The 13,381-nt window shown below is 42.4% G+C and overlaps 1 protein-coding gene across 1 annotated transcript in view; it reads right to left on the bottom strand.

Moving 5' to 3' along the window:
* The window catches only part of LOC124594922 (tetratricopeptide repeat protein 39C-like), an 86,648-nt gene that overhangs the window by 3,915 nt on the left and 69,352 nt on the right, over nt 1-13,381 (bottom strand). The window contains exon 9 of the mRNA XM_047133414.1: nt 5,716-5,936. Coding sequence (XP_046989370.1) covers nt 5,716-5,936 — 221 coding nt within the window. The remainder of the gene's footprint in view (nt 1-5,715; nt 5,937-13,381) is intronic.

Consider the following 13,381-nt stretch of genomic DNA (forward strand, 5'->3'; position numbering starts at 1 on the left):
AAACATTCTGCCATCTCTTTATATACTTCTCAGGTGATTTTGTATACAATGAAGCTGATCTATTCAAAGAAAATCATTTTGAAGACACATGAAATAAAGAAAACTTGATGCTCACCTCACATTGCTTCAAGTTGTATGCTCAGACTCCTCAGTACACAGCCATGAACATTTTCACAGCAAAATAAAAGGGTGCAACATAGTGAATGTGAAGCTAAATATTTTAAAAAGTAAGACCAGAGCATGGTAAAGATGGAGAAGAGTGGAACGGTTTGCACCCCAAGGGGTGTGGGCCAGGAGACGGAGAGCATTAAGCTTCTGCATACATGTAGTCATAAGGTAACGAATGTGGGGCAGCAACGTCAACTTATCAAAAATAAGGCCCAAGAAATGTGACTGTGCTACAACATTGAGGTGGTCGCTTAAATTAAGTTTTGGATTGGAGTGTATTGTAGGTCGATGACAAAAATGCATAACCTGTGTTTTGGAAGGAGAAAACTGGAAGTCAAGGGGGAGGGCCCACGCAGAGGCCTGTGTGTGGGCACTGTGGAGCACAGCTGCAACAGATATAAAAATCGTCAATGTACAAGGCCATGGTGATCAGAGGCCCAACAGAGGTAACAAGGAAGAGTGTGACACTTAGCACAGAATCCTGTGGGATACCATTCTCCCGAATCTGAGGGGTGCTGAGTGAAGTGCCAACTCGAACCCGGAAGAGCCAGTGAGATTAAAACTTGTGGATAAAAATCTGAAGGGGACCATGGAAGCCTCAGTCATGGAAGGTAGTTAAAATGTGATGGCACCACACCATGTCGTATGCCTTATGAAGGTCAAAGAAGACTGCGACAAGGTGCCGGTGGTGAGTAAAAGCCTGTGTGAGGACCGTTTCGAATCTGAGTAAACGGTCAGTTGGAGATCGTCCTGCTCGGAAGCCACACTGATACACGGACAAAAGGCACTGAGATTTGAGTACCCAACATAATTTGAATCTGACCTTGCACTACTACATCAATGGAATTTGAGAGGGGTGTGTTGAAGTATACAGTAGAGGTATATAAAGGACAACTGGCCCTGCAGAATGCCCAACGTGGGGGCCTGTCTGCCTGGCGGCAGCAGGGGAATGACAGAATCACCGGGACGTGGTCACTGTCACAAAGGTCATCATGGGATGACCAATGTAGGGAAACCATGAGGGCAGTGGAGGTGATTGTGAGATCGATAACAGAGAAGGGACCATGAGCGGCACTGAAGTGGGTAGGGGAACCATCAGTGAGGAGACACAAATGAAAGTCCATAATATGTTGGTCAATTAGGATGTCCCTACCCATTGAAGTGACACATTCCCACAGTGGGTGGTGGGCACTGAAGTCACCGAGGAGGAGAAACGGAGGCGGAGTTGCTGGATTAAGGTAGGCAGTGCAATGTGAGGAGAGCAGGGCACAGGGAGAGTACAGGCTTCTGCAAGATCTGGAACTGAAGGACAGCAGGCGACCTTGAAGCACACAGATGGTGCTTCTTGCGGCCAAGTGGTGGCAGGAGTCTTCCAGCCTGAGAGACGCTTGGGAGAGGGGTCTCGGGAGGGAGCCCATCACTGGCAAAGAATGGGGCACTTCTTTGAACGGCGAGTGGGACTGGCTCCTGGATTGGAGGTAGTGGGAACTGGAGGGAGGGGAGAAGGGGACGGGGTTGGGGCAAGGAAGAGGTAGGAGGAGGAAACAAAGTAACAGAGGCAAAAGTTGAAGATTGAGTGTCTCATACTTTTGGCGAGCCTCAGCAAAAGACAGGTGATCCAGGACTTGTATTCTTGGATCTTCTTTTCTCTCTTGTAAGCCAGGCAATCTGGTGAACAAAAGGAGTGGCTGTCACAGGTGGTGGAACACAGGGGCCTCCCTCATGGAATGGTGGCCACAGTTACCACACAAGAGGGTCTGCCATACAGCGGGAAGACATATGTTCAAAACACAAGCACTGCATAGGTGAACGGACGTACAGCTTCATGTCACATCTGTAGCACATAACCTTGACCTTCTCTGGGTGGTTACCCCCTCGAAAGACAGAATGAAGGCGCCAGTATCGGCACGGTTGTCTTTGTGACACTTCTGCACACGTCAAACAAAATGAACATAACACCACTCCTGATTAGTCCAGAGTTCCTCATCTGTTTGCAGGATGAAGTACCTATGAAAAACTACTCCCTCAACCGTACTCAGAGATTGGTGAGGTGTATTAGACGATCACAGGCATGAAAAGCTGTGGATGCGGTGGCAGAAGAAGCTTTGATCAACATGGAGCCCGGCCGCATCTTACTAAGAGACTCCATTTCACCAAACTTGTCCTTGACATTCCCCACAAAAAAACAATGGCTTTGTGGCAGTGGATGTGTCGCCATCTGTCCTAGTACAGATGAGGCAAAGGGGAAAGTGTTTCATCCCAAGACGGCGAGCCTGGCCCTCTTCCCATGGTGTAACCAGGGAAGGGAAGGTTGCACGGTAATATGAAGCAGCATACAATGATTCTCCACCATTCGAAGATACAGCTGTGTGAGAACAGCCGGATTTTTGCAGCCTGATACGCTTCATGCACCAAGCATCCATCCTGATACCACCCACTCTGACCGGGGCTCTCCCCATGGGCGTCATCCAGCCACAGCAAGGGCAGCCTGGCACGGCAGACATTGCTGGGCATTCTAATGTTCCAAGAAGATAAGCATCCACTCCTTGGAATTCATGGGTAGGGAAAAGCTTAGGTATCAGTAGTGTGATCCCCGAGTTGCCAGGGGGATCAGCCATATGAGTACATAACAGCCCCACCACACCGACTGGCTACACGTGCTGGTGACCTAGCAGGGTGGATGGGGGCTACAGTGGGGGAGATATAAGAGAAGGAAGGGGGAGAGGAATTCACACCGCAGATGCTAGGGAGGGAGTTTTTCCCCAAATGGCTCCCAATAAAAATACGAAATTTTGATTTGGAGGTCAAACCTCAAGCAGAGACCTAAATGCCAAAAAAGGATGACAGGACGGAACAGGAAAAAGGAATAAAACTGCAACCAATACAGGAAAACTGGTGGGTAGCCAGGTCGACATAAATCAGAATGCTGAGAGAGGGGAAAGAGGGGGCAACAGAGAAGGAGCAAGGAGAGAGAGAGGGAGGGCAGCGTAAAGGAAATGCAGCCAGGGAAGGAAGCTTTGGCTTGCAACAGTTTGGGGCCATGTACGAACTCATGAGAGAACCATGAACCCCCTGAGGGGTATCAAGATTTAAGTGAGTTTGAAAGTGGTGTTGTAGTCAACGAGTGATGGGGCACAACATCTCCAAGGTGCGATGAAATGGGGATTTTCCCCTATGACTGTTTCATGAGTGTACTGTGAATATCAGGTCTGGTAAAACATCAAATCTCTGACATTGCTGCGCCCGGAGAAATGTCCTGCAAGGATGGGACCAATGACGACTGAAAAGAATCATTCAACATGACAGAAGTGCAACCCTTCTGCAAATTGCTGCAGATTTCAATGCTGGGCCATCAACAAGTCTCAACGTGCAAACCATTCAATGAAATGTCATTTATATGGGCTTTTGGAGCCAAAGGCCCACTGGTGTACCCTTGATGACAGCACGACACAAAGCTTTACGCCTCACCTGGACCTGTCAACACCAACATGTGTATCAGTTCCACCTGCTTTTAATTCTTCATTTGTTGATGACTGTTCTCGGTGTCAACTTACTGCGTTGCTACACTGGCTGAAAAAATTGGTTGTGGATTCCGACACTGACTACCTTAAATGATTTAGCCAACAGAGGCACAGTTACATTTTACAGTACTTTAATTTCACTGTTCACAACCCTCTAATAATACACAGTTATATGCGTATGGCCAGTGCACTATTGTTTAAACCTTCCATAAGCCCCATTAATAATTTGCAGGCAAAACTCCACATATTACTACAATAGTTTCTTGTTGAACATCTAACAACAGTAAAACCTAACCACAAAATTCACAGTTCTTGAATAATAAACAGGTACATATGGAGCAGACACTGTCACTGTTTTTACACATGGTCTAATTGTTTAACACTTATTCCACAGTTAATTTGAGGCATTGTTTTTGTTCTAACCAGCACAGGTTACTTGTCTGAAACTCTGCCTTGGACTGACTGTCTCATGACCAAAAATCAGGCCCTTATATGTCATCACAATGATAGGTGCTGAAACTATACATTGTTTGAAGTGAAATTTACAGAAATTACATTTAAAACTTAACTCACTCAATTAACTGAATACGTTGAAAAATTTTGTCTTTTTAACAGTCTCTTCTACTGCAAGAGTTAGGGCGAATTATTTGTTTAAATCATGAAATTAACATATATAATTATGTACACAATACTTTTGACAGAACTGTTAATTACTTTGGAATTAATGAAGGACTGGTTTTGCTAACATGTTTTTGAATGGAGCTAAATAAATACTTAAAGATCACTAGTACTTCGTCTTCTAAATGTTTACAATTATTACAGAATTTATACTTTGTTATATGTCAACAATAAAATTTAAGTTATGAAACAATCACTGATTTCACCCTATAACAAACGATATTAACTAGGACTAGTCAAAGTAAATTAGAACATCAATTACATACATAAAACTAAGCACAAAATTAGATCTGGCGTTATATTCTTTAAAACTGAGGACCAATATTTTCCTTTTATGAAAATTCAGATTATATCCACGTATGTTAATGGTAAATGGTTAAAAGTAACAAAACAAATTTAAGGAGGCAGATGGAAAAACAAGAGGGGAATTAAAATTATCCCAGCTTGCTTCATCACAATTGGACTGTTGATGACTGGAAACATGTTGCCTGGTTGGATGAGTTTTGTTTCAAATTGTATCGAGCAGATGGATGTGTACAGCAATGGAGACAACATCATGAATCCATGGACCCTGGAACCCTGCATGTCAGCAGGGGACTGTTGAAGCTGGTGGAGTCTCTGTAATGGTGTGGGGCATGTGCATATGGGACCCCTGATACGTCTAGATACAACTCTGACAAGTGACATGTTTGTAAGCATCCTGTTTGATCTCAGCTGCATAGTCCATGCCATATCGTGTTGCAGCATTTCTGCATGCTCGTGGGTGCCCTACACAATATTATGCAGGTGTACCAGCGTCTTTGGCTCTTCAGTGTACATTACCTATTAAAAGCTGAGGGAATAAAGATGTCTATTATTACAACATTAGCGTAAGAAATTACCTTCATTAAAGCTGATTTTTGTTCAAAAAGGTGTGAATAGTGCAGTTACCAAATTTTTTGAGCTTTAAGCTTAACTGGTTGGTTGCAAAGCAACAACTTAAAGTAAGTTCAAAATGTTGCTTCTGGCCAACTACATCTATTCCATTGTTTTACGAACAGCATGTTACCTCAACGAAGAAGGAAGGAAAATAGTCCCAGCATCCTACCAACATCGAAGTCATTAATGAGTAAATCACTTGCACAAAGGAAAAGGAACTCCGTCAGTGTCTTACGTATTTATATATTTATTTATAACCATCCATTGATAACCATCATCTTAATGTTTATTTTACGTGATACAAAAAAACAATGGCTTTCCTAAATCGGAAAGGTTCAATGGCAGTCTGAGCCACAGTCTTCACAAATTCTCAAAAAGTTTCTGATCCAGAGAACAATATCATAGAGTTAAGGGATAATAAGACACCTACCTCAGGATTCCTGCACAGCAGCACACCCAGCTCATAGAGAGCAAAGGCAGAAATGTGATGATCTCCCACCAGATTGTCAACATCAACATTCTTACGTCTGGCCAAGCAAGTTCGGAAGTTGGCTATAGCCTCCTCAGTGTGTCCCAAACAACACTGTGCTGCACCCATCACCAGATGCCGTAAACCAGTCATTGGTTCCAGGCCTGTAGTTGACTGGCAGTCTGGGAAAACAACAAATTGTAACTGAGAAAAAAATTATACCATAATTTTAACAGAATGAGAATACCTCAATATTATTAATATTACACACACACACACACACACACACACACACACACACACACACACACATAAACTACAGCCTCATAAAAACAAAAATCTTTATGGGGCAATTCAAATGGACACATACATACAAATAACAGGAAGAAGTTATGTAGGACACATAGTGAGAAATTTAATTCTTTATTTAAAGTATTCTTACAACAAATGAATCCAGTTTTCTTTTACAAAACGTCATGAATAATTAGAGTGGAAGAAAAAAAGGAAGCATGTAGGGTCAAAGAATTTTGTGATGGCAAGATGGAGCTTTATTTAATGCACAGGGCTACTGAAGATCAATACTTAAAGGCACACTGCAAATCTGCGTAGTCTACCATATCATAAAATTCAGAAACAAGGCAATAAGCCAAAAAATGCAAGATTTCAAGACCAGATCATTGTAGAGACAATCTGGCATATGCTTGATATGATTAAACTAAGAATGGGAAAATGTTTAACCCCATGATGATAGCAGTGAGACAGATGTTGGATTCAAATAATTGGCTCCTAATTCCATTGTAATACACTGTATATTCTATCTGCCAACATCAATTATGACAAATCAACTTGTTAAGATTGTAAAAACCATTAGGTCATTAAAAAACATTATCTCTTTTTGTCATGAAGGTATTTCAACCAAAATACTACACAATAGTAACACATATTCATGAAAGTGGAAATTTTTGATTAGTCTCAAATTAGAGACTCATCTCCCTCCTTCCTGGGTCCCCAATTCTTTTTTTAAGAGAAAACTTATAACAGAGTAGTACATCACATTTCTGATGATAGCCTTATAACAACAGTTCAGTTTGGCTTCCATAATGACTTTTCTACGCAGAAAGCAATATATGACCTGTTCTGGTAGAACTAAACAATAAAATTTGTCAAGCTGAAATTTTCTGTTATCTTGTGAATATGATAAGAAATACAGGGTGTTTCGCAATTCATGTTACACACCTCTAGAGGCTGTAGAGGGGTCTTTGTAGCTCAAGTTTTACTTAGGAACCCATTCCGGAAACATCATCCAGTGACGCTATACAACATCAGAGTTGTAGATGGTGGCACCTGTAAATGTACGTATTTATTGGGTGATTCCATGATGATGTTACAGACTTTTTAGGATGATGGAGAAGGATAAATGTATTAATTTGAAGTAAGGGTCCATGTACAGGAAACAAATGAGTCGAAAGTTATAAGCAGAAACCATTCTGATACCTCTGACAGTGTAATAATGTACTGGTACTGTTGTTGCTAAGAATGTAGGGTGAGCAGCTTTCAGAGGTGGTAGTATGGACTGAAACAAGGTAAAAAGTCCAATAAAATGGAATCTAAAATGCATAACTTAAGTGCTATGAGCACACAATAGAGGAGATGTGTTTCACAGCAGCGAAGATGAAAAAGTACTCATAGTTCCTCAGGTATGCATTTTAGAGCCCATGTTTATTGGACTTTTTTCTTGTTTTGGTCCATATTACCACCTCTGAAAGTTGCCTACCTGACAACCTTAGCAACAACAGTACCAGTATACGTATTCCACTATCAGAAGAATCAGAATGGATTTTTGCTTATAACTTTCAACTCGTTCATTTCTGGTACAGGGGGCCTTGCCTCAAATTGATGCATTTATCCATCTCCATCATCCTAGGAAGTTTGTCACTTCATCGCGGAATCACCCTGTACACAAACACATTTGCAGACGCCTATAACTTTGACACTCTGTAGCCTTGTTGGATGATGTTCCCAGACATGAGTTCATACGTAAAACTTGAGATCTACTAAGTCCCCTCTACAACCTCTTAGAAGAGTGTAAAAAGGACTGTGAAACACCCTGCATTACAAACCAAGTTCAAACGAATGAATGAATCAATCAATCAATTGCCCTAGGGCTGCCTGACCTTTGCCCTCAGGTGCTCCTCCTCTGCAGACTGTTTACAAGTATCTTGAGTACATCATATGTTGTGGACACTGTACAGATCACAAAAAATCTGTTGAAAGGGTAACTGTCAGCAGGGTCCACCAGGGACGCATGTCACACTCAAAAGCATTAACAGTGGCACCGCCACCACAGAGACTACATTGCATCTACCGTCACATGGTCACCGAGGACCACTGTGACATTTCTCTACTTGCATATTTAGGTCATGGCTCAACCTCCAGAATGCAGCTCTGCTCATCCCTCTGTTCTGAGCTCAATGCCAGCCACACCACAACTCATCAACTGGAGGTGATGTCGAGCACATGCAGGTCGCTGCTCACTCGTGCCAACCTTGTCCTGCCACATCCAGTGGCTCCATCTCTCTGATACATGGCTCGCATCTACACTTCACAGCAAGCATGATGTTGCTACAGCAGCCACCAGGGGAAATACTCCACAATGGGACTGGTGTTATTACTGTGACTCTTTGACTCTACTTGTGATAGTGACCAACATCACTATGGACTTTGATTATGTTACTCATATATGATCAAGGACGATCTTTCAGTTTTTATTCAGACTCTGTCTTAAGTGTAACTTAACTTCTGGTGTTCTGTTAATAAAGTACTGGTAGACTACATGGAAATCGTCACTGTTATACCCTTATGAGTCAGCTCATGGTTCGCTGGCTCCAGTATCACCTTACAGTTTCATCTGCCACCCATCTGCCACTGCCTTCCTCCAGCTGTGGCTGACACTATTGCACCCATGGCGGGTTCTCTTCTCAAAAGTGGCACTGGCCCATAGTCATCTGGCATCAGAGCAACCAGACCAGGTTACCGCCATGACCTTCCCACACATTGCTCTCCCAGCCGCTTCAGGAAGATGCAACCTTACTCACAGGGATAGTGAAACACTTCATACAATCTACTTCTGGTTAACTGTGTCTCTATATAGTTTTCCTCACTTCCCCTGATGTTTTGTCCTCCATTATTTTAATTTTCCTGCAGTGTCCATCATTTCATGTTCCTATGCATGTCTCCTTGTGTTTTCATTCCTGCAGTGTAGATCACGTCCCCATGCACACAAATTCTTGTACTCCAGTGCACACCAGTTTTCAACTAGTGTGGCATCTCTGCTGCCTCGAGTGTATCGCCACTATTTGAGTACGTTTCCCTTCCCTTGCCGGCACCATCACACCTCTGGCCATCCTCCCCCTACCGAGCCCGACGCTTGCATGCCGCTTCACGATTTTGACTGGACAATGCAGCCACAGCCAGCCCTTTTCCTGAATGTGGCGCAGCACCTTGTGCCCTGAGCACTGCAGCCACGATTCTGCCATTTGTTTTCTTTTCAGGCACACTCAGTGCCAATGTCCTCTTGTAGGCAAGCTCAAATTGTCCACGCCTCTTTGGGAACCACTTCACAACCTCTGGGACTGGATTCCTTGCCTAGGTCACAGCCACCGAGCTTCCCCACATGCTGGTTCAGTGAGGAACGCACCCCTTCTTTGTGGACACCTATCAGCCCTGTCAATTTGGTACTTCTGTCTCCCTCCATGGGGTAAGGGGAGGCAAGATCTTGTATCCACCATCAAGATGGCTTCTCTATCTTTTCCCCAATGGGGAAGGGATAATACACACATCCATTGTTGACCACTTCAGCTTTCCTGCTCAATGTCCATGCCCTTTGGTAGCCTGTCCTTGGACCACAGGCTCTCCTCCTCCAGAGATTGTTTACAAATATCTCAAGTCCACCAAATGCTCTGGACACTATACTGATTACAAACAATCTGTCATGCTCACCAAGCAATGCACACATCAATAATAGTGCAGGGACTAATGTGTGTCCATGGAGTGCCACTGTGGTTTTTCTCCAGCTGCTACTTAATTAAATCGTGACACGCGCTCGAGCAGGCAATGCTCATTGATCAGCTACATGCTTGAAGCTAGCCACGCCATGACCCATTGAGCTCTCGCTCAGTATGCCAGTTGTGCTAACTCTGATCCCTCGCATCCCTTGACTCCGTTCCTGTGATGTCTCGCTCGCCCCTCTACAACAAACCGCACTATGATGTCACTCCAGCAGACACCTTGGACATAACTCCAGCAGCAATCAGGGATGATATTCCACAATGGGACTGGTATTACTACAGCAGAACATTTGTCTGTCTTCTTGTCCTAGTGACCATCATGACCGATGTCACTGTGGAATCTTTTTGTTGTGCCTACCTGCGACTCAGCATTTCCACTATTAGCAACTTTTCTTCTTGTTATATTGGAATTTGATTCTGTTACTCATATCTGATCAAGGGGATCTTTCATTTGTTGCTCAGACTGTCTTAATGTGGAAGTTAACGTCTAATGTTGTGCTATGAAGTACTGGCAGTCTACCTGAGAATGGTCACTTTATTTATGTGCAGCCTTAGAGCTAAGGAAACACACTCAGTCACCAGTGGAGATTGTCGGTGCAATATCAGAGCAGCCAGAAATGAAACATATTACCATCAAAAGAAAATTAATAAGTGTCTTAAAAGAAACAGTGCCAATCTATTACAAATATCAAGAATTTTGAGAACATATCAATTATCTGGAAAAGAAATGCCTGGAACTTCATGCGAGCAAACACAATGGGTAAGTATAGTTCTAGAGATACCACTATAAAGTAAATTTCTAACTTTAGTCTCTGCAGTAACAAAGCTTCAAATGAGAAATTCTGATACCAAGAAGCACAAAAACATCCTTACTTTATACCAACAGCCACTGAAAAGACCTATCTCCAACCATCTGTGAAAATATATGTGTAAATCATACTGTGTTTACCAATGCCATGTTAAATGCAGTAGTAGAAAGTTTCACTGTAGAAATAAGTAAACTGAAAAAAGATGATCTTGTTGAAATCAATGGCAATAGTGTCTATAAAAACAACAGCAAGGCTGCACTTCAAAAATCTAACAACTTACTGCCTGAACTGTGCAATACAAGCATTGTTGCAAACTTGGTAGAATGACATGATTTACAACAATCACCATGTATTAATTGGAAAAAAAAAACACACACACACAAAGCCAAAGGTCAGCGCCAAGCAACTGTGTTATAAATATGATTGCTCGATATAACTAAAAATGAACTGCCAGGTAAAATCAAACAATGCAAAATTCAGGACGCACTGTAACAATATTATGAAAAGGATAGTTGCTTTTCACCATATAGCAGAGATGCTGTGTTGGACAGACACAACAAAAAGACTGTCAGAAAGTAAGCTTTTGGCCAAAAGGCCTCCTTCAAATTACACAACATACACACGCTTGACCACTGTTTCTGGCTGCTGAGACCAGACTGCGAGCAGCTATGCATATGAGAGAGGCAACCAGGTGGTGGTGGTGAGGATGATGCCACGGAGGTGAGGGGGAGGGATAGCAGGTTAGGGGTGGGGAATGATAAAGTGCTGCTTGTGGGAGCATTAAAAGATGAGATGGAGAGAGGATAGGGGAGCTAGTTGCAGTTGGGAGGTTAGACAGAGGGCAGGGAGTGGAGGGTGAGGAGGAAAGGAGAGAAGTAAAAATACTGAGGGTGGATTGGTGGAATAGATGGCTTTGTAGAGCTGGAATGGTAAGGACAATGACTTATGTAGGTTGAGGCCAGAAGGGATACAAAAATGTAGAATATATTGCAGGGAGAGTTCACACATGCACAATTCAGAAAAGCTGGTGTTAGTAGGAAGGATCCAGATAGCAGAGGTTACGAAGCAGTCACTGAAATGAAGAACGTTATGTTGGGTGCCATGATCAGCAATGGGGTGGTCCAGCTGTCTCTTGGCCATAGTTTGTCAATGTAGAATACAGCACAGTGGTTGCAGTTTAGCTTGTATATCACATGACTGGTTTCACAGGACTACCTTTTGTCATGCCCTGAAATGAAAAATGTCCTACCCACTATCCTTTCCACTCCTCCCACAGTGGTATTCTGCTGCCCACCGAACCTACACAACATCCTTGACCATCCCTACACAACCCCTGCTCCCAACCACTTGCTTCATGGTTCCTATCCTTGTAATAGACCTAGATCCAAGATGTCCCATATATCCTCCCACCACCACCTACTCCAGTCCAGTCACAAGCATCACCTATCCCATCAAAGGCAGGGCCACCTGTGAAACCAGTTATGTGATCTATAAACTAAGCTGTATGCCACATGAATGGCCGCTAACAAACTGTGACCAAGAAACAGCTGGACCACCCAGTTGCTGAACATACCACCCAACACGACTTTCCTTCATTTCAATGACTGCTTCACAGTCCGACCCATCTAGGTCTTTCCCACAAACAACAGATTTTCTAAATTGCACAGGTGGGAACTCTCCTTGCAATATATCCTACATTCTCATTACCCTCCTGACATCAAACTTCATTAATCATTGTTCTTACCCATCTAAGTTTTGTGTGTGTGTGTGTGTGTGTGTGTGTGTGTGTGTGTGTGTGTGTGTGTGTGAGATGTCTAATTTGGAAGAAGCCCTTTTGGCTGAAAGCTGACTTTCTAACAGTCTTTTTGTTGTGCCTACATGCAACACAGCACCTCTACTATATGGTAAGTAGAAACCATGCTTTTGATAATATTGTTAAAATGAACTATGGCGAACATACATACTGTAGTAAACATGAACAAAAAGGGAAAGAAGGCAATATTAAGAGACCCAGATGATAAACCTGGTAAAGTGGAGGATCCAATTACTACAGATTCCAATAAAACTTCTGTAGTTTCCTTTAATTGCTCTTATAAATAAGTACCTATCTATGGAACACAGCTTTGAAGGACCTGGTAATACAACATACTATTGGAAAAACAATAACTCAAATACATATGACTCCTGGAGTGGTAGACCAACAAGAAGGGATAAAATAATTGAAGATTATACATTTAAATATACAATATGGTAGAAACAAACTTGAGTTATTGTAGTTATTTGTGGAAGAACATTCAACCACACATGTTGCATATCAGCGCTCTAATCTCCATAAGAATAACATGTACCGGAAGTGAGTTTTTCTGTAACACTGGTTAAGTAAATATACGACACGCTGAAAATTTCTAAGTCCGAAAACGAGGTCACACGCAGGACTAAAGACCTGAAATGATGTAATACAGATTAAAAGGTTACTCACTACCAGTTATTAAAGGTAGAATAATGCCAACTTTGTTTATGAACATACTGTAATTAAAAAAAAAATAATTTCTTGAACATTACTACAAGTAGGTAGAATTGAAATGGAGCCATAGTGTAGTTTGTCAGATTGATTCTGATGATATTATACTGTATTTGTGATGAAATGAATTTGCTTTGACCTTTAAGGAAGACTGATCTTTATAATTATCTAAATGAACCGTAGAATTTGCATTCTTGGTAACATTTCAGTTCATTTGAAAATTCATCTGG

The sequence above is a fragment of the Schistocerca americana genome, chromosome 2, assembly GCF_021461395.2.
Source record: "Schistocerca americana isolate TAMUIC-IGC-003095 chromosome 2, iqSchAmer2.1, whole genome shotgun sequence".
In the NCBI taxonomy this organism is placed as follows: domain Eukaryota; kingdom Metazoa; phylum Arthropoda; class Insecta; order Orthoptera; family Acrididae; genus Schistocerca; species Schistocerca americana.